Below are 24311 nucleotides of genomic sequence, written 5' to 3'. Positions count from 1 at the left end.
TAACTGCTACTTAGGAGCAATATTCCACTTTCACTACTCTTATAGTGTGCACTATAGTGCCTTATTATATGCACATTTTATTTCTACATGTATATTACACTACCTCTACTTTCAAAATGTTCCATTTGCACAAGTGTTCAAACAATCTGTTAATATTTACATTATACTATACACTACCCTGTACAATGTCTCTTATATGTCATTATCCCCCATTTTCTGAACAATAGTCCTTTATTTTAAATAAGCATATTTTAGAATCTTTTAGACTGTAAATATTATTATATTTGTATAGTCATCATGTTGAATGTCTGTACTAGAAGCTTCCAACACCAAAGAACATTCCTTGTGTGTGCAAGCACACTTGGCAACAAAGCTCTTCTGATTCTGATATATCAACTTCATTAGGTTTCCTGGGGTGTTTATATTTAGGTTATGTTTATTTATAGTTGATTTATATATCGGGGAGGGAGGGGGAAGACAGTTAATCAGAATAAACTTTATTCGTCAAGTGTGTGTTAACAAACAAGAATGTGTTGTGGTTTTTATAAGCTCTTGGTACATACTCATACATGTATAGATAACATGAGAACAGGAAGAACAAGAAGTCAGTATAAAAGTAATGAAAGACTTAGGAAAAAGTGGTAGTAATAATAACAATAATACAGTTGTACACAAGTCTAATTAACTGGTTAAAACCTCGATGCCAACTTTCAGCCAAAAAGGCTTTTTCATTGAACAGTACACAATATAATACCATATTTTAATGTAAATGTTGTAAAAATGTAATAAAAACCTATATACTAAATCAATTTTCATTTTCTTCGTTAAACTGCATATTATCAGCATGGAAGGCTTACATAGCAGGCATTACAATTCCTGAACGGTAAAGAAAAAGTCGATATTTTTAATTTTTCAAAATACAATGCCACATAATATTTTACATCACAACTTAACTTTTCTTTACGGTAATGCCGTAAATGAGTCGTAGCTGTCGCAACCTAACATCTACATACAATTTCTAATAATAGTATCATTCAGTGTAAACATGTTGAAGATTAAGTAACAGTCATCATGATACGCTATTTCCTCGCAAAAAGCCGTTTATTCACCATTGTGAAGCCTGTCCTGCATTGACATCCATTCAAAAGATACGGTCCCTGGTCTCCTTCCCTGCGTCCTGCAGTTTGCTAACCTGGAAGCTTTCCATCTAGCAGCTTTGCTAAGGTTCCTCTTCCTTTGGCTGCTGGCTGCAGCTACCTGACCACTTGTTTCCTCGCGAGATTTAAATTTGCGATTTGGTATGAAGATGGCGGCTCCGCCTGAAGAGCACAGCTTACAGTTCCGCATAAGTAAGTCAAATATATTTTTATTACTGGTCTTATCTCTGTCAACGTAACGTTAACAAAACACAGGACAGAGATACGTAGGTCGTGACAGATGGTTTTTGCGCAGGTTGTTTACATTGTGAAGACTGTTATGGACTGTTGGTAACGTTACTGTTTGTAGCATGCTAACGCTTATTTAAAGCAGTTTTTACATGAGTTTGCTTTTAATGTGTTCGGCAAATATTGTGTGCACATATCTCCTCTAGTGGGTGTTAAACACTAAAGATGCAAAGACTTATTGTTAATTTGTTATAGGTAAAATAGCTTTATACAGTATTTCTCTTTCTTCAGAAGGGAGGAGTTTCTGTGAGGAACAGTCACATGATCAAATAAGATGCTGAATTAGACCTTTTATTGGTAGCAAATGCGTCATTTCTTTCCTATTTCCATCCTGGGACTGAGCATGAGAGTCAAGAAAGGATTATGCATATCTTATACTTTTTCTAGTCTAGTTAAAATACAAGTTAAGGTTTCTACCAAAATAACGAGTTTAAACTATTTTACCCTCTTTTTGATCATTAGAAGTATTCGATTTTTGTCACTTCATTACCATTTCACGTAAATACGCTCTCATTATGATTGTCTTACCTTCATGTGCAGACAGTTGTTCGCATCTGCATTGATGCTTTTGTTTGAACGTTTTACAATGCAGATTGTTGGTTTGCATGACAAAGCATAAACGTGTCAATTTAGATCATGTTTAAACACGTTAACATCATAAAATGTGCAGTTTTTTACATTTTGAATCTGATATTTTCATTAAAAACTTGAAAAATAAACTACATTTTAAGTGTATATTCATACAGTGACTGTCCAGTGTTTTATTTTCGTTTCGTTTTTTAATTCTACTGTTAAATAAACTTGAAACATGTAATAGTTGTTAAGAATTTAATTGTTTATAATTGTGAAAGCATGTGAAATAGTATAAATGTAGGAAAAAGTTTTGCATATGGATTTTAGGTGCACCTCTAAATTTTCTGCTTTGCTCATAAATTCGGTAATGGGCTTTGCTCCTGGTCCTAGTAAAAAAAGGTTAGTTGTCAGATCTTTGGAAGTGCTCTTTTTCATTTATATATACTCAAGATATTTCTGTATTACTTTGACTTGGTCACCCATTTGGCTCAATTGACAGAATTAAGCATTGTGAACAGGTCAGTGTACTAACTGAATGTGATACTATGTCTATGACTTTGTAATGTTCTCAGACTTATTCAACTGTTAAAACTTGAATGCTGATGGCTCTGACATTAAATGCTGAGTTAGCCTCAAATGTTAATAACAGATAAAATAAAGTTGGCTTATAATATAATAAAGATATGTGCCTACCTAGCTGAGTGCCTTTTCCTGAAAAATCTTTATTTCACAACAATCATTATCAGAGGAGCAGGCAATGGGCTCAATGCATAGTATTCGCCGAAGACTGGGTCATTTAACTAATGAAAGTATAATTTCCAATACGGTAGAACAGCACTTCTATATACCACTGCTGTGTGCCACAATTTAGTGCTTCTGCTAAATATACCTATTTTCTCATTTTCCATTTCTCTCTGCTTTAAGTCACCCCAACCAGAAACTGCCTAGGGTTCTTCCTGTGAAATGCGGAAGTCACACATGCATATAACCCATTATTTACTTCAATGTTTGTTATCCAGCAGCCTTTTAGATCAATATTTAGATCATACATTACATTTTCCGGCCAAAAGTACACAAGGGATTGTTGGCTTGCCTTATTTGAAGTGAAACGGTTTGTTTATGATCTTGAATGACAAATATGATTAGACCAAAAAAGTATTTTTTACTCACTTTTTAATTTTGCTTTTGTCTGTTTTGTATCACCTGTAGACAAAGCCACCAACCCTTTAAACCGGGAGAATGACTGGGAGAGTATTCAACTGTTCTGTGACCAGCTCAGCAATGAACCTGATGGGTGTGTCTACTTTTATAGTTTGAAAACCTTAAAGGCATAGTTTAACTAAAACTATTTTTATAATTGTGTAATAATTTTAATAACTTACTATGCTTAACTTTCTTCTATGGAAGGTAAATCCTTCCAAAAAAAAAAATGTTAAATGATAAAAATTAAAATGGTAACCAGATTAACAATTTCACTATACATAATTGATTGGATTATATGTGCCAAAATAAAAATAAAACAAATAATTGTATACTTACAATGCACTGTGAAAATGCAATTGGTGATTTGACATTTCATTTTCACTAAAATTTTGAGGCAAGACTGCCAATATGAATATGAAAAGGCAAATTTGAAACATTCTTAAAATATTTTTATTCATGCTTGCGCAACAATACTGACACAAACTCGATAATAATTTAAAGTTTTCATTTTCGTTTTATTTTCTCTTTTATTTAATTTTCATGCAAATCCCATGCTAATCAGTAGGGATGGACCAGAATATTCGATTATTCGAATATTCGGTCGGTGTGTTGGCATTCGATTTTTAATTTTAAGATTTGAATTAAATTAATTTTTTCTAACACCGGGTGTTATTCCAGAAAGCTGGTTATGTGACATAACCGGGTAAATTTAAGGGTTAGTCAGCTGATAACCCAAATTTAACCCTAAATTTACTCTTTGAAGATAACCTGCTCCGGAGCAGGTTGTGTTCCTGGGGATAGTTCATTTTAAGGAAATGTATTTATAATGAATACTGTATATAGTTTGAATTAGGTTTATCAGAACATCTCAAAATATATAAATAATACATTTTCAACAGTTAAACTTTCCATTCCATTCCATTTTCTACCGCTTATCCGAACTACCTCGGGTCACGGGGAGCCTGTGCCTATCTCAGGAGTCATCGGGCATCAAGGCAGGATACACCCTGGATGGAGTGCCAACCCATCGCAGCAGTTAAACTTGAAAATTCTTATTATAATTTTAAATTAATTTACATAAAAAATACATTAAAAACTTAGACTTAAGGATTTTCATACTTACTGTATTCCTTAAAAAAATATTTCTGATCCTCAGCCTCCTCCTAAAGTTTAGTATTGAAAGGCCTTCCTCCAAATTTCAATTAGCTTTTCAGGATCGGCCGTTCCCCCTCTTTCAACATTTTGAAATGCCATTGCCTTTTAGCTGTTTAAAGTAAAACCAGAAAATGAAAATCACCTCTATCACAGCAGACCTTCATACTCTAATACAAAATAATTATCATGGCTAGTGTTTACTGAAGTGTTAAATACGTTTTTTTGAAAAATTATGACAATCGTAGCATTTTCTACAATTAGAAAAATGTCTCTATTAATATGAATACATCAGCAACTGTTGCAAATAAAGCTCATACAATGCAAAGTCAGTTTTCAGTTAACCAAATAAAGGTAAAAATTCTTAAGGAACATACAGAGGAAGAACAAAAAAGAGTTTTAATACTGCCTTCAAAATTAGCAATGTGATCAAATACATATAGACAACTAAATTTTGGTAAAATACTATGGTAGACACGTTAAAAAAACAGTTTCAAACATCTCGACAAATCTACAGTTTATGTAACAAAGAGCCATGGTATAGTAAAAAAATTGTGCATATATTCAAAATATTTATATATTTAATTAAATGATTTATTTATTGCGTTTATAGTTTTATAAACATATAAACTTAAATAAATTTTTATACTTTATACACTGATGGAGATATAAGTCTTTTGAGAAACAAATAACTTGGTCAAAAACTTTAAGCTTCTTGGCCGTTTTCATGGTGACTTGTCTTTATGTTGTTTCTGTGAGCGCGCGTTAACTCTGGGTATCATTTGTGAGGTTGATTTAAACTTGATCAAATGTGTTCTGAAACCAACAAGGTAAGCAAGGTTTGGGTTAATCAGCCCATAGTTCAAGGCTTAGTTGACGGTAAATTAACAATGCTTTCTGAAATACCCTCCCTAGCATTCCCCGCCAAGCGGTTCTCATTCGCGTTTGAATATGAATCGTCCATGAGTGAACGATGAATGGCATGATTTAGTTAATTTGGAAGAGAAGACAGAAATGCAGAAGACCTCAGGTGTGTGTGAACACTTTAAATTCAGAGTACTGAATTTAACATAATCCAAATACAGACAGACAGGATTCCTGCCTGTAATAGAGAGAAAAATAAATTCAACCCCCTCCGAGGCTTTGGAATATTTGTGTGTTTATTACTATTGATGTTTCGACGGTCCAAAAAAGGCATTAGGACCAGTCCTATTAATCAGGCCCACAAAAACGTCATGTCTGTTTATGCAGTGGAGAAAACCACCTATTCCAATGAACATGTGTAGACCTTGCTAGGCACTTCGTCTTAGCTTTTTGTAATGATTACAAAAATGACTGAATTGGCTTTGCGCAAACTGAAAAGTTGCTGTGTGGTGTTCTGCATCTCTTATAAGTTGTTTGAATTTAACAGCATCTAACAGCGTCCCCACTCCCCTGCTGGCCTTCTGTCACACTGTACATTACCATCCACACCCGAGCACGCTTTCATCATTACAATGTGACTGCTTTTAAATAAACATAAACAAAGTGATCTTTCTCAGCACAATGGAATCCATCGTAATGTTCGGTTGGAGGTTTATTCAAAACTAACCATATAACCGTCTGCTTATTTAAAACCATACCGAGCCTTTTACTCTCATATCGCTCACATATGACAATGATATCACAAGTAGATTCTTCTGTGCAGTATTCTCATGTAGTTCAACACTTCTAATAAACCTCAAATCAAAAATTATGATGGATTCCATTGTACTGAAAGAGATCGCTTTGGTAATGTACAGTGTAATCGCAGGCCAGCGGTGGGGACACTATTAGATTTAGTTTGATCGTCTGTTCAGATGTCTGTTAACTTAACAGAGATGCAGAACACTACGCAGCAACTTTTCGGTATTGCACCAAGCTCAAGTCATCAATACAAGACCAACCTTTTCTTTTTGCAATATTCATATTGGCCTTGGTCTTGCCTCGAGATTTTAGTGAAAATGACCGGTCAAATTCTAGTCAAATCTCCAGTTGCATTTTCTTTTTCAGTTGACAGGGACAGCGCATAATTTTGGCACATTTTGTGCGCGTACTTATGTATAATGAAATTATGTTCCTTGTACCTTCTGGTCATTAATTTTTGTTTTAGAAAGGTAATTTAAAAAACAAAAAAGGACCCTTGTTTTAATCCAGAATCAAACGGTGGAAAACAATTCAATTTTGCGGTTCTTATGTCATTTACAGAAAAGAAAATCTGTTGAAAACCAAAACAGAAACATGCCTCACTTTCCTATTTACTAAACGCCATAACTGGGAACGCCTACAAAAATGTTACAGACTTGGTCGGCATAACTGGGAACGCCCACAAACTTTGTTGTATTTAACGCGTGTAGACCTTGTTAGGTGCTTGATCTTGCCCCCTGTAATGATTAGGATTGGGTTTTGCTTTGTGCGGTGTCGAAAAGTTGTTATGTGGTATTTTGAATCTCTAATAAGTTACAAAAAAAAAACATATCTGAAGTCAACAGACCGGTGTTCTCCCGTTCCCCACTAAATGTGAAAAACCCTTATTCATTCAGTGATTTGGTCAATTGTAACCTGAGTTTGGGATAGTTTGTGTGACTGATTATTATTTTACGCTCTTTCATAGGGCTTATGGCTCTTTATTGCAGCACTTAACTTTTATTTGATTAAAATTACTCTTATAGATAGATACTTTTCATCTCCATAGACTACTATTAAGGAATCAGCTTCGTGGCTTAATGATCCGAAACAACAACCATGTATGACCAAATTACTTTGCTGTTTTTTCTTTAACGCTGATACGACATTAACATAATAACAGAAAATTTTGTGTTTTTAGCTTATCGCTGCCTTGATCCACGATATACGCTTTATAAAAGTTTATAAGGCTTCTTTATAAAGTGTCCTTAAGTTATAACGGACTTGTTTTGGAGAACGTTGCGTGCTACATTTGAAACTGTGCAATGTTTTCACTTAATGTTAATGTTACGACATTTTAATCATAGGGTCTCCGAACGGCTCCGTTTTTCTATGTATAATGCTCTGTTGAACGGGAAAAGTGGTTTTGCGTAGGCCAGACAGGGTTAACGCTATGGATTTCCAGTCAAGGAATTGTTTGTTTTTCCCATAGATTGTATGATTTTCCCCATGCTGACACCGTGCAAGGCCATGCCCCCAGATACGACACACCGACAAAGTCTGTGGCGTTTTTGTGGCCATTCCCAGTTATGGCGTTTAATAAATTGGAAAGTGAGGCATTTTCTGTTTTCGTTTTCAATTGATTTTCTTTTCTGTTAATGACGGAAGTGCATGGGCAACTTATAACACACCAAAGACACAGAAAAACACGTATTCATGCCAAATGACCCCTGACATTTGCAAGCAGGACTTCAAAGGACATTTCATAGAAGTGTTTTAGAGGTTTGCGCGAACATACACACAATATTAGTGTATTACACATGACAGCTTTCTCAGCCGATGTTAAAGTAATGGAAGATGTAATTTGACCGTTGGTTATCTGTAGGACTGTGATGAAAGTGTAGCTCAGTCAAATGTTTACAATCTCTGATAACCAAACACTACTCCAGCGGCTTTTCCTCTTCTCTAAGGAAGGCCTTGCCCCTTTTTTGCCGTATTCCTTTCTGCAGAGGTTTTTCACAAACTCAAAATAATGATATATTTTACCTGGGAAGTACAGGGCTGTAAGACTGATTCCAGCTGTTCTCTGTAGTAGTTGAAAAGCGAATTCTGTTTAAGACAATATTACTGGGGGGACTGATTTCATTTAAGTTATATTTTGCATAATTTGGGCTTAAACTAGTGCTCAAGTAGTTATTTTGCGTCATTTGGGCTAATGGTTTGCACTAAAATTAACTGGTAATTTGCTATTTGCCTCTGTCCACTCACCTAATGGTAATGCTCTCCACGTTTTGCTGTGTTTGCTAAGTGCAGGACTAGCTATACAAATAAGTGACAAAACTGATCTACCACATCTAGGAAAATTCAACAGGCATAGGATACTTAAAGTGATTGTTTTTTGTCTCTTCATTGCCTTGTGCGGCAGTTATGCAGTCCATTATTTGTCAGTTCACCAACTCATCAAAATTACCAGCTCACTCATAGACGATGGCATGTGATCACTATGGTTACCACTACTACAGGCACAATTGAGGCAGCTAATAACTAGTCGCGGGATCAGGAGTCGTAGCAGGAGCCACACACAAACTGTGTCCTAATTTGGGGGCTGCAACCTTGTAAGGTCGCAGTCTTGAAAACGAGGACTTTGTCATCAGAGCCACAGGGATGGTTAAGACCGAAATGAAATGAGACAGGCTAGCCTCACAGAGGACTTCCTAATTGCGTCCCCTGCTACTCCTGTTGCGTGGCGACAGAAGAAGGACACAGCAGTCATGTTTCTGGGACACAGCTACAGAGAGCACAGAGAGCGTAAAAATCGGTGGCAGCACCATCTTGTGTTTTTATTGACAACAGAACAGCGTGTATTGAGAACATGGTCACAAAGTAGTGGTGACCAGTAGATTAATATTGAGCGTCAGCCCCGACCCGATTCTGGAGCAGTGACGGCAAAATAATTAAGAGGCTAATGGACATTGCGGAAACCCAGATTATTCCTCAGATTAACCGATTTTTGTCACCTTTGTAGGGAGAGATAAGAATCTGAGGGGTCATGTCCCACCCGTCCCCAGTGCCATCTGCGTGCCTGCCCAAGGTTATCTCTTAAAAGAAAAGTTCACCTCAAAATCTAAATAGTGTTATTTTTTACTCGCATGATGTTCAAGATGTTTTTAATACCTCCTGGCGTCTTTGGAACACAAAAATAAATATTTTAGGTGACATCCGAGAGATTTCCAGGCTTCCTCTTAGACATCATGGGTGAGTAAAAGTAACACAATTTTGTCTTAAGGTGAACTTTTCCTTTAACCCCTGGTAAATTATAAATAGCGTGAAACATAAAACGGATGAATAACCCTTACATCAACAAAGACATTTTTAAAGCAGGGTACAAACCATGCCAAGGCGACAAACTACAACCGACAAAACCCAGGCTGTAAGGTTGATGGATTCGCCTATTGGAACGAGAGAAATGCAAAAAGTGAGAACAGTGAATCGCTTGAAAAAGAGCGACAGAGACTAACTTTAGCCCTATATTGTACCAGGTCTAAAAATTTGATGCTTAAAGAAAATGACAATAATAATAAAAATGTGCCCTGTTTAACATTAATTCAATACAACACAGCTACTATTGTGTTCATTTTCAAACAAATGTACAATGAATAAACAAAAAATTGTCCAAATTAAAATAAGTGTTTCATTTTCATTTTAAAGGGCTTTTTTGCTTAGTTTTGCAATCTTTGATGGTAGCTGATGAGCAGGTTCATCAACATTATTCTCATTGCATCCTTTCTTCCGTCTTTGGCAAAGAAAGCTGTCATTTTTTTACTACTGCTATTAATTCATTAGAGTACAAAAATCACTTTTATCCTATAATCCTTTGCCTTAAGTAATACTAACTATATTGCTATATAATCAAATTTCTATCATAGATGTAGCGTAAGGGATTGTAAGAAAATTTCTTGTTCTATTCCTGCCTAGTATTTTAGAATTAAAAAATACTATTTTTTACTATTCTAACCACTTTCCTTCACTGACCAAATGCATTGTGGCTAACGATTTTGAGTAACGAAATTAGTATGCATGCTTTCCAAACCATGATAATTAGGAATGCCTTTCACTGTCATACCAAGCAGGAATAAGCTGGCAAGCTAAATTGTCAATTAAAGCTAGGGCAAGGGCCTCACGATACACTAAAAAAAGTGACAAGAAAAAAAGAGCAGAAGATACAGCTTGCTGCGGACCACCTGGGGTATTATTTAAGAATAAGTGTAAACGGAGTGGCCATGACATGCGATACATAGACATCTAGAGCAGTTCCCAAACTGTGGGTCCCGCCCCACGACTGCGTAGTGTAATGCCCGTGATTTATGCAAAACCTTTAAGACATCCTTTAGTATTGTATTTTTTCTTTTTCATGTGTTAAATCTGTTACATCTGTTGTGTCTTTAGTCCACAGTTGGCCACCAGGCTTTTGGCTCACAAGATTCAGTCTCCTCAGGAGTGGGAGGCAATGCAAGCACTTATGGTAAAATCCACATCCAAGCTTCTTCTCAGAGTCTGTCTGGATCAATGTTGTCTGTTTCGATAGCATATGTTTTTAATTTTAACCAGTCTTTGCATTGTTTCTTAGTAAAGTAAGAATTCACATTTTATGGCTGCTCTACAGGTGTTAAGTCAAAATAAGGAAGGCTCCATTAATTAAACATTTCTGCCCCGATTTAATTATTTATCAGCTAAAATTGGAAAATATCAGATATTAGCAAAAATCGAGGATAGTGAATCACAAGGTTGGTGTGGTATAATTTTTTTTAAAGGGAACTCAGAGTATAGAGAGATGAACGTAATAATTATTTTAACCTAAGGAGTCCGCTAGGGGCGGGAATCTTTTGGTACCTCACGATTCGATTCTTATCGATTCTTGGGGTCAGGATTCGATTAAAAATCGATTCACGTTTTTTTCGATTTTTAACGATTCTTCCTCAAAATTCGATGTGATATGTTTCGATTTTATTCCATTTTGCTGTAATGATGGAGTTCGATGTGAGTCTTTACGTTCAGTGTTCTCAAAATACTTTACCTTCGCTTTACAAAGCTTGCATATTGCATACGTCTTGTCAAGCTCCCTCTTACCACAGAGTTGATAAATCCGAAGTATTTCCAAAGACCTGCCGTCGCTAAAAATGGGACGGGGTGTATTTCTTTTACCCTAACCATCCCTGTGGCTGAGCTGAAGTTCGGTCTCTCCACTGTCCGGGTGCCGCACTGCTCTCGCAAAAAAGTTCCACTTTTTTGTTCCGACAACATCAACAATTGTTATATTAACTAGAAAATCGTTTTTTTTTATATGTAAATAGATTAGAATCGCTAGAGAACTGAATCACGATTCATAGGTCTCCTACTGTCCTTGTGTAATTATATATCTGATCTTATATTTGACGTCTCCTATTTTACTTTTATATATGGAAACCTTCTGTGCTTTGCTGTAGCGTTAAGAGAATGGGTTAAGGTTGCATCCATTTGACGTCACGGATTTTGACGCAAGAAATGGTGGCCTCCGAGAACAAAATCTTTTTTCAAAGTTTATGATACTGTGACAGTTACACTGTTTCTTAATTTCACATTTATAGTCAATACCATTGTTAATATATTAAGCCGATCATCTCTATACCCTAGGTTCCTTTTAAGGCTGTTGTCAACAGCTGACACACTTCACCATCACACTTTTATCCAGAGCAATTTAAAGATTCTTACAAATACAGATAAAACAAAAAATAAAAGGAAGTTACAAATACAGATTCTGTATGTTTTTTATGAATTATAAAGCTGAACTAAATTATTCTTCCTGTTCAGTAAATATGGATTGACTTGATTGTTTTTCTATTAAGGTTTTAGAAACCTGTGTGAAGAACTGTGGGAAAAAGTTTCACAATGAAATGGGGAAGTTCCGTTTCCTGAATGAGCTCATCAAAGTTGTCTCTCCTAAGGTACTGTCTTGTCTGTAGTTCTCTGTGCAGTGCTTAAAAAAATCTGTGAAATTTAATCTGGTTTTGGTCTTTATTTTGTAGGATTGACTGAATAAAGATATAGAAAGGGAAACCAAATGATTGCTTTGTGTTAGGATCAGACCAAAATTGACATTATTCACTTATCTGCATTTAGGACAATTCCAAAAATTGGCAAGATCTTGTGCCACAAATTGATGTGCTTTAAAACTAGTGGTGGGCATAGATTAATTTTTTTAATCTAGATTCCAAAAATTGGCAAAATCTTGTGCCACAAATTGATGTGCTTTAAAACTAGTGGTGGGCATAGATTAATTTTTTTAATCTAGATTAATCTAGATTAATTCCAAGATTAATCTAGATTAATCTAGATTAAAATGGCTCATTTGAATTCTGCCGAAGGCATTCAGAATATGTGTGCTACCCAAATAATGACTAAAAGTAAGTCTTTGAGAACGGGTTTCTCAAGCCAGGTGGCGCATTAGACCAGGGGCTCATCTCAGGGTTTCCAAAATGCATCACAAACTGCTTGAGAAAGCTGTTCTACTATGATAATTGGTGATGAAAATTAAATTATGTTCAATAAAATGAACTTGTGTTTACTTCCGCATTAGCTAAGGGATGATTTGCGTTTAGGTGGTACTTGAGACTGGAAGAGCTCCTACAGTACATTTACATTTAGTCATTTAGCAGACGCTTTTATCCAAAGCGACTTACAAAGAGTGAGGGAGCAACAAGCGATATGTCATACAGGAGCCATAATACATTAGATCTCAATACAAAGTAACTGGTTTCAACTAAAGCTAGACCACTACCTGTTGAGAGAAAGTGTTTTTTTAAACCAATTCCGCATTGCACAAGGTGCAAACAACATTAGTCTTGTCGATGTTTCTATTGGGAAGCTTCTTAAAAATTAATATTCCCTGAAGCAAACCCGGCGGCTTCATAGCTGCATCCATGTTAGCACGTCACGTTTGATGCGGTAATTTCACAGTAACGTTATGTTGTGTTCAGACCAAACGCGAATGGCGCGTCAAGCGCGAGTGATTTATGTGTTAATGCAAAGAGCCAATAGACCTACTTGCTGCGCGAATCGCGCGAATGAAGCCCTGGTTATGAGATGATGAGCCCTTAGCCCTGGTTATGAGATTTTTTTTTTTTTTTTTAATGACCAAATATAACATCACAAACTTAGTCACAATTAATAGCAGAAATAAACAATAATAATTCGGAAGACAGAAAGCCAGTAAATGGAAGTAAAATCAAAGCAAGTAAAAATCAGAATCAAAAAATAAATAAATAGACAAATAAAAATAAATACAAATGAAATTTAGCCAGGGGTAACAAAAACTTAAAATAAATTCAAGAGAGAGAGAAAAGCCTTGAGACCCTTTTGGTTTTCATTATAAAAAAGCTGAAATATTATACTTTGTGCACATTGTAACAGACTTTAATGCTTTGGCATTGTTGGAAGAAGAGATAGTACCCAAATAACAATTAAGGTCTTTGCAAAAAATCATAAAAAGAGGTTTGACAGTCAAAAATTTACACTTGTGTACAAAAAACTTGGCTAGAAAAATAAATAGATTTATAAGACAATATTTGTCTTTTAGATTTTTGTCACAATTATAAAATCCAAATAAGACATCCTTAAACGTCAAGGAAAAGTTGACTAATAAAGAAGTACACCCTGGTTATGAGATGGTTAGGCTTCTGCTTCCGCGAATGACGCGAATCACGCGAGTTGAAAAATCTCATTCTCGCCCCGTACAGTGCAGTTAAGCTGGTATACATCCGCGCTAAAATATCAAGGTGAAAGTCATCATAGCTTGCGTAGTATAGAGCCAGCTCCCAACCCAACTTTGAGAATAGATTAACGGCGACATTTTTTTTATCGCGCGATAACGCCGTTAACGGCCCACCACTATTTAAAACATTAACAAAATTTTCATTCAGAAGAAATAACCATCTAAAATTTGTAGTCATAATTTTGATGACATCATACTAGCTTCAGATCAAATGATCTCTAAAATCTGAGCCTTCCCGCTTCTACATCATAAAAGATGCTGAAGCTGTGTCTGAAATCAACCAGAGACAGGATTCTAGTCTGAAAAGCAGAAAAAGGTGATTAACAGTGTTGGATGCTAATCTCAAATCTAAAGTATTTTCATATTACTGTTATTTGAACTGTCCATTTAATTTTTGATGCGTTAGTATCATGTATCATTAACTGATGTTAAGGAACAGACAAAAGACACCAGTATGAAAGCATACAATAACTTACACTGCATAGAGATTGGATTCTTTCAGAACAACACGACTACGAGACTGATCTGTACGTATTAGTTTATATTAAATAGACTAAATCTGAAACTTAAAATTGCTGATTACTTTACATACTAATCTATATGTATGTGACATTTCCTTCAAAATCTGAACCGACAGCTTAAATGATAAATTAATATTATAAGGTTACTTTTGTGAATCAGGTTAAGGGAACAGTACCGTCCCCCAAAAAACAACCTCTCCGTACAAACACCCAAATGATCTTTAAGAAGAAGCTTATAGTGTGTTTCACTATTTTTAATTATTGTGTTCAAGCTGTATTCTGACCTGTGCTGCATTATAGTATATCTGCATCTTATAATTATATCTTATAATTAAGTTAACAAAGAAATTCTGTTCACAAAAGTACTCTGAACAATTCATGAACACTTACTCTGGTTGAAATGTCTTAACATTTCCATCTGTTCCTTACACAAAGCTATCGTATGGTTCCAGAAGATTTGTAATAGTCATGTGGGCCAGTTTTATCATGCTATTTTGGTGTATGACAGCTTCAGCATTTTCATTGGCATTGTATGTATTATTTTTTAAAACCGGTAAATAAATGATTATTTTGTTTTTTGTTCAGCTATTAATTTTATTTTATTTCACACTTTAACAAAAAAACATAAAGCATTCTGTACTCTATATCTTTGCAGTATCTTGGTTCTCGAGCCCCGGAACCAGTAAAGAAAAAAGTTTTAGAAATGATGTACAACTGGACTGTGATTTTACCAGAAGAAACGAAGATATCAGATGCGTATCATATGCTTAAAAAACAAGGTAACATCATATATAAAGTCCTGATTACTCCTAACTGCTCCTACATCTCCCAGCATACGCATGATACCATACCATAAATTTGTTGCATACTTTACTACAGGCATGGGATATGAGGCTCTGTACTGACATTTGTGCTTTTATGATAAAGGTTTTACAAAACAGATTTAAGAAAGTTATTTCATTGGGTCTGTGTTGGCTTTGTGACTGTTAAAATACTGCTATAAACTAAACATTTAACTCGACACCAATCTAACTACATATACTTTACATAAAATACATACGCGGTTTGTAACAACACATCGTGGAGACAGTAGTAGTAGACTCTGCCGAAAAGAAACATAATGTGCACATTTCTCTCCGCGACTAAAATGAACTGTGACTGTAGATTTTTTTTTACTCATAACGGTGCTGTGGAACCAGTTGCACCTCATGTTGATAGCTGTGTTTTCAAAATATATCTCTCCCCTGCAACAGTTAAAGTCCCAGTGAAATAAAAAATTACAGTGCCTTTTTTTCAAGAAATATAACTTTTATTTGTTGATAGCTTATCAATGTGGGTCATTGTCTTCTTAAAATCCCTGTTGCCCCCATAATCTTCAATTAAAATCTGAAAATGCCCTTCAACCCTGTAGTGGCTCCCCATCCTAAATGACGAATGTTAGACAGCTTGGGCGGAGCATCTGTTAACTGCTCCCCCTTCAATTGTCTGTCTGCTAGCAGTTTCATTTCAAAATGAAACAGCTGTTTTTATACATCCAATCTAATCGCAGCGAAAAATGCAAGTCACGCCTACTATTTTTCTCCTTCTAAATTTCATTCACTTAGAAATGTGTCAAAATACGAAAGAAAAAAAACTATTCGCAGAGACTTTAAGTTTCGCACTGCAGTTGGTGGTTTTCTCACCACGAGGCTAGTGCTACGAACAGTCGTCACGAGCATTATCCTTCCTCATTTTTTGTTGTTCTCTTGCAAGTTAATTTATATAGTGCTTTTCACAATGTGCATTGTTCCAAAGCAGCTTTACAGGGGCAAACAGGAAAAACAGAAAAGGTAAAACACAGCACAGTGCACGCTGTTTATGAGAGCTGTTTCCATATTGAGAGCGCTATTAACATTAATGTCTAGCTTCCATTATGCCTCGGCTGTGGGTAAACCAGAAGGCTTGAAGTTCCGGCAAATGATGGTGTCGAAAGCTCCCGCACAGAGGAGACTGTATCCTATTGGATCAAAATTTGCCGGAATGACGAATTTGTAGGCAATAGTCTCGGCTAATGAAGTATGTTAGGGAAACGTTTTTTGAAAATGTTTTACGAAATATATTCACTTATTAGCTTATTTGATCCATTAAACAATAGGATAAGGTCTTCAGTTATCTAATAATAGTAATCAGCAGAGAAGCTCCTATGACCCACATGGCAGAAACAATGTATTTGATTGCTGCATAATTCTGTGTGTCAGATAAAAAAAGCATATGATTTACTGTGCAAAATTGTAAAGGCCACTTTTTCATTATTCTATCACTGTGGTTCTGTAACTAATAGATTTTGTGAAATTCTCATGTTTTTCTAGGTATTGTAAAACAGGACCCTGATTTTCCCGATGACAAATCTCTTGTTCCTCCTTTGGCCAGACCCACGAATGCCATCTTCGAGGATGAAGAGAAATCAAAGGTAGGCAAGATATAGTTGTGCAATTGATAATGTATTTATCTTACATTCATATTAACTGTGTGTTTACTGGGATTTAAAGCAAGTTAATGTTATATGTCTGAACCAGAGTTAAGCACAATATACAAAGCCCTTACAACTTACAAACTCTAGACTATGTGACCAAAAAAGAACAAGAAATAATTTACATCTAGTGTGTATATATATATATATATATATATATATATATATATATATATATATATATATAGCGGGAATTTTCAGATTAGTTTAAGTTTCATTTCAGGATAAGCCCTGATATATTTGCAATATTCTTAATATCTAAAGCTCTTTTCTCTTCTACTTTTTCTGTCTTACTTTATTGTCTGATTCTATAGACATTGTCTCGTCTCCTGAATAGCACCCACCCCGAAGACCTACGAGCAGCAAACAAACTGATCAAGGAGATGGTTCAGGAGGTGAGTAGAAAAGTGTCTCAACTTTCGGATTAGCTCAAAGTTGTTTCTTATCATTTGGGTGATATTTTGTTTCTTCTCTAAACAGACTCTGATAATATTTGTGCTTTGAATGTGTGATTTTAGGATCAGAAGCGAATGGAGAAGGTTTCGAAGAGGGTGAATGCTATAAAGGAGGTTAAGGAAAGTGTAATGCTTCTCACACAGTTACTGGGAGATTACAGCAAAGAGACAGGCTCACACAGCAATGAAGAGCTCATAAAGGTCTGTAAATCATACACATACAGTATCACAGAAGTGATTACACCCCTTACATTTTAGTAAATATTTTATTATACATTTTCATGTGACAACACTGAAGAAATGACACTTTTAAACAATGTGAAGTAGTAGAGAGCTTGTATAACAATGTAAATATGCTGTCCCCTCAAAATAACTCAACACATAGACATTAATGTCTTAACCCCTGGCAACAAAAGAAAGTACACACCTAAGTGTCAATATTTTGTGTGGCCACCATTATTTTCCAGCACTGCCTTAAGCCACTTGGGTATGGAGTTCACCAGAGGTTCACTGGTTGCCACTGGAGTCCTCTTCCAATCCTCCATGACGACATCACAGAGCTGGTGGTTGTTAGAGACCTTGCGCTCATCCACCTTCTGTTTGAGTATGCCCCACAGATGCTCCATAGGGTTTAGATCTTCACCTTTCCCCTTAGCTTCTTTAGCAAGGCAGTGGTCGTCTTGGAGGTGTGTTTGGGGTTGTTATCATGTTAGAATACTGCCCTGCGGCCCAGTCTCCGAAGGGAGGGGATCCTGCTCTGTTTCAGTAAGTCACAGTACATGTTGGCATTCATGGCTGCCTCAATGAACTGTAGCTCCCCAGTGCCGGCAGCACCAATGAAGCCCCAGACCATGACACTCCCACCACCATGCTTGACTGTAGGCAAGACACTCATACATCTATTTCACAAAGACAACCTCTTCATATGATGCTAAGCATGTGCACTCAACTTATTTGGTTAAACCACTATATGGTCTTTGGCACTGTGCTGCAGTTCAATTTCAGGGTCTTGGCAATCTTCTTATAGCTTAGGCCATCTTTATGTAAGCAGTGGTTCTCAACTCTGGCCCGCGAGATCCCTTTTCCTGCGGAGTTTAGCCCCAACTCTGATATAAAACATCTGAACAAGCTAATCAGCATCTTTAGGAATAGATGTGTTCACCTTAATGGGGCGATGTGCAAATCTATCAGCTTATGACATTTAAGGACCGCGACAGCGATTCAAGTGCAGATTGCTCTTTTATAATATTATTAAAAATGAAGTAAATTTTCATGAAAATATCTAACGATTCGCCTCACGAAACATCAACATGTCGCCAGGAGCCGCTTTTTGGAATTATGTGCTTTCGGGAAATCTTAGACAGGTGGACCACATTGACTCCCAATATGTGAAGCAGAGAGGGCTGCGGATTTACCAAACAATCTTCTTTATGGTTCTACTCAAGAAAAAATGTCACCTACATCTCGGATGGGCTGAGGGTGAGTAAATAAATGGCAAATTGGAGTTTTGGGCTGAACTTTCCCTTTGATGGCTGTGTGTTTTTATTTTGAGGGGACATGAAGTTTACTCACTGCTTTATATTGTAGCAAAGAGAAGTTCCTCAGTGTCGTCACATGAAAAGATAAAATATTTACAAAAATGTGTGGGGTGTACTTACTTCTGTGATATACTGTACATATGAATAAAAAAGAATGTTCGTGCTGTGGTTAGACTAACACTTAACAGAAGTTTTGCATTTTGAAATAAAAAATAATACAAAGAAATGGCAAAAATGATGCACCATGAATCTATGACAGTCATTGTCAGTAAATTAGATTTTGATCCCAATATGTAGCCGGTGAAAAAAAAAGAGACCAATACAAATGTTCATTTAGTTAGCATTTCTAGATGTAATTGGTACATTCCAGTCAGAGTGTGTGATTGGAATGGAGCTGCAGCAATTTTCACTCTGTGCTCAGAGCATTCAATAATGCTTTGGTTCTCCGCCCCTGCTCCACATTGTTTCTTATTTGAGGCATCCATATTGTATCAAGCTAACTAAATATATTTAACGTATGAATATTGTTAAAAATCATTTATATTATGGTCTTTTGACATGAATTGTGCTTATGATGGAGCGGTAGTGAAGCGCACTTGGAGCGAGTGAATATCACAACGTTCCAACTTACAAAAAATCAGCTCCTCACTCCAAACAAAATACTCCTGCTCTGCTCTGCTCACATAGTCTGATTCCAATTCAGTGTCTATTCAATTTCAATAAAATCAAACCTCAGGAGTTACAAGTCATTCAACAGCAATGTGGTGGACTGACAGTATGACAAGACACATGAAAACTCTGATTTTATGTGTGAGGTTGTCATGCATTTTTTTTTACTTTTCACAATATACAAATATTACTCTTGTATTTCAAAATATGAACTTGTTTTCTTAGCAGTATATGAGGTCTGAAATATCAGAGCATCTTTTCTGTTATTTTGACCTGTTTCTCCAGTTTAAATGTAATGCAAAATAAATGCAAATAGAAACATCTTTTATTAGAAATTTGGTAGAATTATTGTTAGTAGTTCACAGAATGAAACAAAAATTATGCGTTTACGCAAACACACACCTATAAATAGTTAATGTAGAAAACTGAAAAAATTGTATTTGATGTTTTTTGTATGTTTTAACCATTTGTTATGTTGTAGGATATGTACCAGCGCTGTGAGAAGATGAGACCCACTCTGTTCAGACTGGCCAGTGATACTGAGGACAACGATGAAGCTCTTGGTAAGTCAATTAAGTAAGTCAAGTAATTTTACAGATACAGCCTTAGCTTTTTAACATGAACAGGCTAATGTGCTGATACTGTGTTGGATGTGTTTATAGCGGAGATCTTGCAGGCAAATGACAGTCTAACGCAGGTGATTAACCTGTACAGGCAGCTGGTAAAGGGGGAGGAGGTGAATGGAGAAACCAGCAGCACAACCAGATTATCAGGTACAGCATTCTCCATTTAAACTTTTCTATATTTTTCAGACCTGTAGCCAATTTGCTTAAATAGTTTTTTTTTATTATTTAGTCGGTGCTGATCCGAGTGCAGTTGCCGTGTTCATGTTCTTGTGAATTGTAGCTAATTAAATGGGTCAAATGACATGGCAAAAAAGGAACATTATCGTTTTGTTTGGATGTAATCGAATGTTTATGCACGATTTAAGGTTCAGAAAGGCAGTTTTTCCATCTATTATGCATGTTTGTATCTCCTCTTTGCCCCTCCTCTCTGAAACACAATTTTTTTTAACAATGCTCGTCGCTCTGCAAAGCGTGGTGTGCTATGATTGGCCAGTTAACCAGTGCGCAGTGATTGATCGAATACTGCAAGCGTGTGAAGGAAATAACCATATTTGGAACATCAGGTTCCAAAGCAATAGTACTGACTGGTACAGCCACCTTACTTGCGTATACATTTGGGTGGTCTTTGTCAAGTCATACCACGAATTGACTTAGATTTGTTGGGGTGTGGTTACACGAGGCGTTTCAGGCAGGGCTGGGTGAGCATTCGCTTTTAGATAGAACGCATCTTTTGTTCTTACACTTTAATTTTTGCAATTTTACGTGTCCTATACATGGATGGGCAACTTATAACACACCAAAGACACAGAAAAACAAGTGTTCGCGCCATATGAACCCTTTAATGATTATTATTTAGGCCAACTGGTTTGTAACTTGTGCTTGCATAATCTTTGTGTTGAAAGGCAGCAGTAACGCTCTTTTGGACCTAACTGGATTGGACACTTCCCCTTCAGCTCAGTCTTTTACTGAATTTCCCTCTCAGATGTTACATTTACAGGAGATGGGTGCCAGTCTGCTGGATGATGAGCTCATGTCCCTGGGTGAGAGCTTAAATTAATAACTGAAACTAAGACCGATTTCTGTGACAGTTCTATGCAAAACTCTTTAGCAGAATAGTATTTTCACCCCAAGATATGGTTTTATGCCACTAATATATATCTTTTGATGTATAACTTTACATTTCTTTTGCCATTATTTGTAATAATCCAGTGTTCCATACGGAGATCTGGTCTCACCATCATCATGTCTGTCAATTATTATTTGAATCAAGAAAAAAGGACAGACTAAATTTAGAAGAACTGTGGCAGTGTCTTCAAGACCCTTGAAGAAACATAACTGCAAAGCTGCAGTACTGTAAAAGTTCTTGAAAATTCTGATATTTCATACTGACAAACTTAAAACAAAGACTGGCTTAAAACCATTATTGGTGTGAAATAAAATTGCAGAAAACAAAGCCAGCGTTTTTTGCACTACTGCTAAGAAACAAAAGTTATTGATATGATTTATATGTTGGTCTGAAATTTAAATTTGGTCAGAGTCTTGCCCGCTATATGATTTTAGGAATCTTAGATAGTGCAAATTATAATTTGCAGTTGATCTCTTAAAGTATACGTTTGCTGAGCCCTTAATATGATGGTAAGAAAACGTGAGTCCATGCTCATGTTCTTTTCTTTCTCTATAAGGTTTGACTGAGGTTAATTCTAATTTGGCGCCTTCTCAATCTGGAGACAGTATGACATGGAATACATTTCAGGTAGGAATTTTATGGGCCAGATTTTTGTCTTCTGATCATTTGATGAAGAGCATGTCTGTCTGTTTAAGATTTGCGCAGTTGTCTCTACCAACAGTAGCATGTTAAATATTTTTAGTCGTCAGAGTCTATGAACACACCTGTTCCACCGGTCCCAGCAACGGCAGTGGCATATGCCGCTAAGACATCCAATAACGCCTTAGATGATTTAGACCTGTTGGGTAAGACCCTGCTGCAGCAGTCTTTACCCCCAGAGAGTCTTCAGGTGAAATGGTAAATGTATAACTAGTTGAGCTATCCAAACTATGTCTTAAGGCTGTGACACACAATAAACCACAATTTACATGTCTGAAATATAAATAATGTGTAAACTTGTTCATTTTTCATCAGGGACAAATTTCAGCCTCATACCAAACCCACACTTCGAGACCTTCAGATCAAGTCTGCAACCACTCCTAGCCCAGAGCTGACCTGCTCCTCTGAGCCGGGAGCTCTTCTGAATTTACAGCCCACAGCAGGCGTCACTACAGCCTATACCCCTCAGGATGACTTACTAGCAAATATGACCGTTCCCCTGGAAACTATTAAACCCAGTAAGAATAACTAACGTCCTTCAGTTGTGCTGATACCTTTCATGGATCAAACTTGTAGTCTCTACACACATTTTGTGTTGTATTTGTTTAAATATAAGGAGCTAGTTTTTCTTACTTCAAATCATGTTTTAATCCTTTGTTTTCTTTCTGTCACCTCACAGGTAGCATGTTGCCTTTGACAATCTTTGATAAACACAGCCTACGGGTTTTGTTCCATTTTGCAAGAAGCTCTTCATCGCCTCAGTCGGATGTTTTGGTGGTGATCATCTCTATGTTGTCCTCTGCCCCCGTGCCCATCACAAACATACGATTCCAGGCTGCTGTTCCTAAGGTAACGCCAGCTTATATATTTGTGCGTTCATGGTAAATCTCGGTTTCATCTTTCATTGAGGCTTTATTGCATGTGTGGTTGCAGACAATGAGAGTGAAGCTCCAGCCACCATCAGGATTAGATTTACCTGCCTTCAATCCTTTACTGCCCCCTGCTGCCATTACACAAGTTCTTCTGTTAGCCAACCCTCACAAGGTAAACAAAACATTAAAGTTCAGGACTAACTGGCAGTTTCTGCGAAATTATCAATGTTCATATTGATATTTTGGTTTTAGGAGAAGGTGCGGTTGCGATACAAACTGACATTTGACTTAGGAGAAGAATCACACGACGAGAGTGGTGACGTAGAGCAATTCCCTCCACAAGAGTCTTGGATGAACCTTTAGTGGAAAAAAACTGCTTTCCTTCTAGTGACCTGTCTGCTACCCAGTGGCAGTTAACAACCAGACTCGACACTGATTCATCTGTGCATTTGTTTTCTGATCTGTGAAGCCTTTTTGTGGAAGCATTGTGTGTTTGCCTTTAGAGAGAAGGGTTTTCTTATCATTTATGTTATTTCTTTAAGAATATATAATGAAGTGAAGGTTTTAGCCAGATTTAATGAGGGTTTCATGCCTATACATTTTCTGCAATCATTTTATTTTTTTCTCATTTTCAGATGTTGATTAATACTTTTTTCACTTGCACTTTTCTTTTGCCCACTATGTTCTTTTTGATTTATTGTATTGTCAGTCTGCATGTGGTTATGTTAGTAATATACTAAACTAAGAAAATCAATTTCTTGGCAATAAACCCAAATTGAAATGACAAATATTACACTTAAACAGCCCATTTTATCGTGTATTTTGAGTTGTTAAACTCACAATTCTCAGCCTGTGCACTGTCCTGCTCTTGAACGTATACACGGAAGTCTTGTTGAAATGTACCATATGTGCCTAATCAGAAATTATTTGTTTTTCATGCTTGCGAGTACAGATATTTTGTGTTTTCTGTCATTTCACACTTTGTTTGGTTTGTTTTGGATGAGAGCTTTTTAAATGTCTCGGGATCCACACTTAATTTCAGATCTTCCTTTTTTTCAATCTAGAAACTGTTCTAGAAATGATCTCTTTTACCCTTGCTACCCCTAAATGATGTTAGACAATTAGTAAAATGGCATTTGGTAATGTTCACCATATGCCCCAATACTGAGATAATGAAAATTGAACAATTTGGGGTATCGGACACTTGTGTTGCCCTGTACAGCTTAAGGTCTATAAAAACCTTTTTTGCATTCCAAAAAGTATCCCTACAAGTGTTTTTCACTTGACAACGTGTAATTGATATCAGTGTTGCAGCTGTACATTATCCAAAAACAGACTAAACATATGGAGAAGTGAAAGTAGTGCAAATATGTATTTAAATTAAATAAAGTTATTCTTTTTCTCTGGGGTTTACATTTTCAATCTTATTTTTCTTTAATTAGCAGTAAGAGAGAGATTTGACTCAGTCTTTA

The 24311-nt window shown here is 36.3% G+C and overlaps 1 protein-coding gene across 1 annotated transcript; it reads left to right on the top strand.

The window, feature by feature from the left end:
- Positions 1 to 910: 910 nt before the first annotated feature.
- On the top strand, positions 911 to 24261 carry gga1 (golgi-associated, gamma adaptin ear containing, ARF binding protein 1). The gene is made up of 17 exons (XM_056751548.1): positions 911 to 1349; positions 3228 to 3312; positions 10464 to 10539; positions 11900 to 11998; positions 15001 to 15124; positions 16694 to 16794; positions 17169 to 17249; positions 17373 to 17510; positions 19998 to 20079; positions 20179 to 20289; positions 21045 to 21182; positions 21825 to 21895; positions 22011 to 22165; positions 22283 to 22485; positions 22647 to 22816; positions 22901 to 23011; positions 23092 to 24261. The coding sequence occupies exons 1-17, from the start codon at positions 1301 to 1303 to the stop codon at positions 23200 to 23202; spliced, it is 1905 nt and encodes a 634-aa protein (XP_056607526.1). The 5' UTR covers positions 911 to 1300; the 3' UTR covers positions 23203 to 24261.
- Positions 24262 to 24311: the final 50 nt, after the last annotated feature.

This window comes from Triplophysa dalaica, chromosome 6, assembly GCF_015846415.1.
Source record: "Triplophysa dalaica isolate WHDGS20190420 chromosome 6, ASM1584641v1, whole genome shotgun sequence".
In the NCBI taxonomy this organism is placed as follows: Eukaryota; Metazoa; Chordata; class Actinopteri; order Cypriniformes; family Nemacheilidae; genus Triplophysa; species Triplophysa dalaica.
This window is presented reverse-complemented; position numbering and strand designations above follow the sequence as displayed.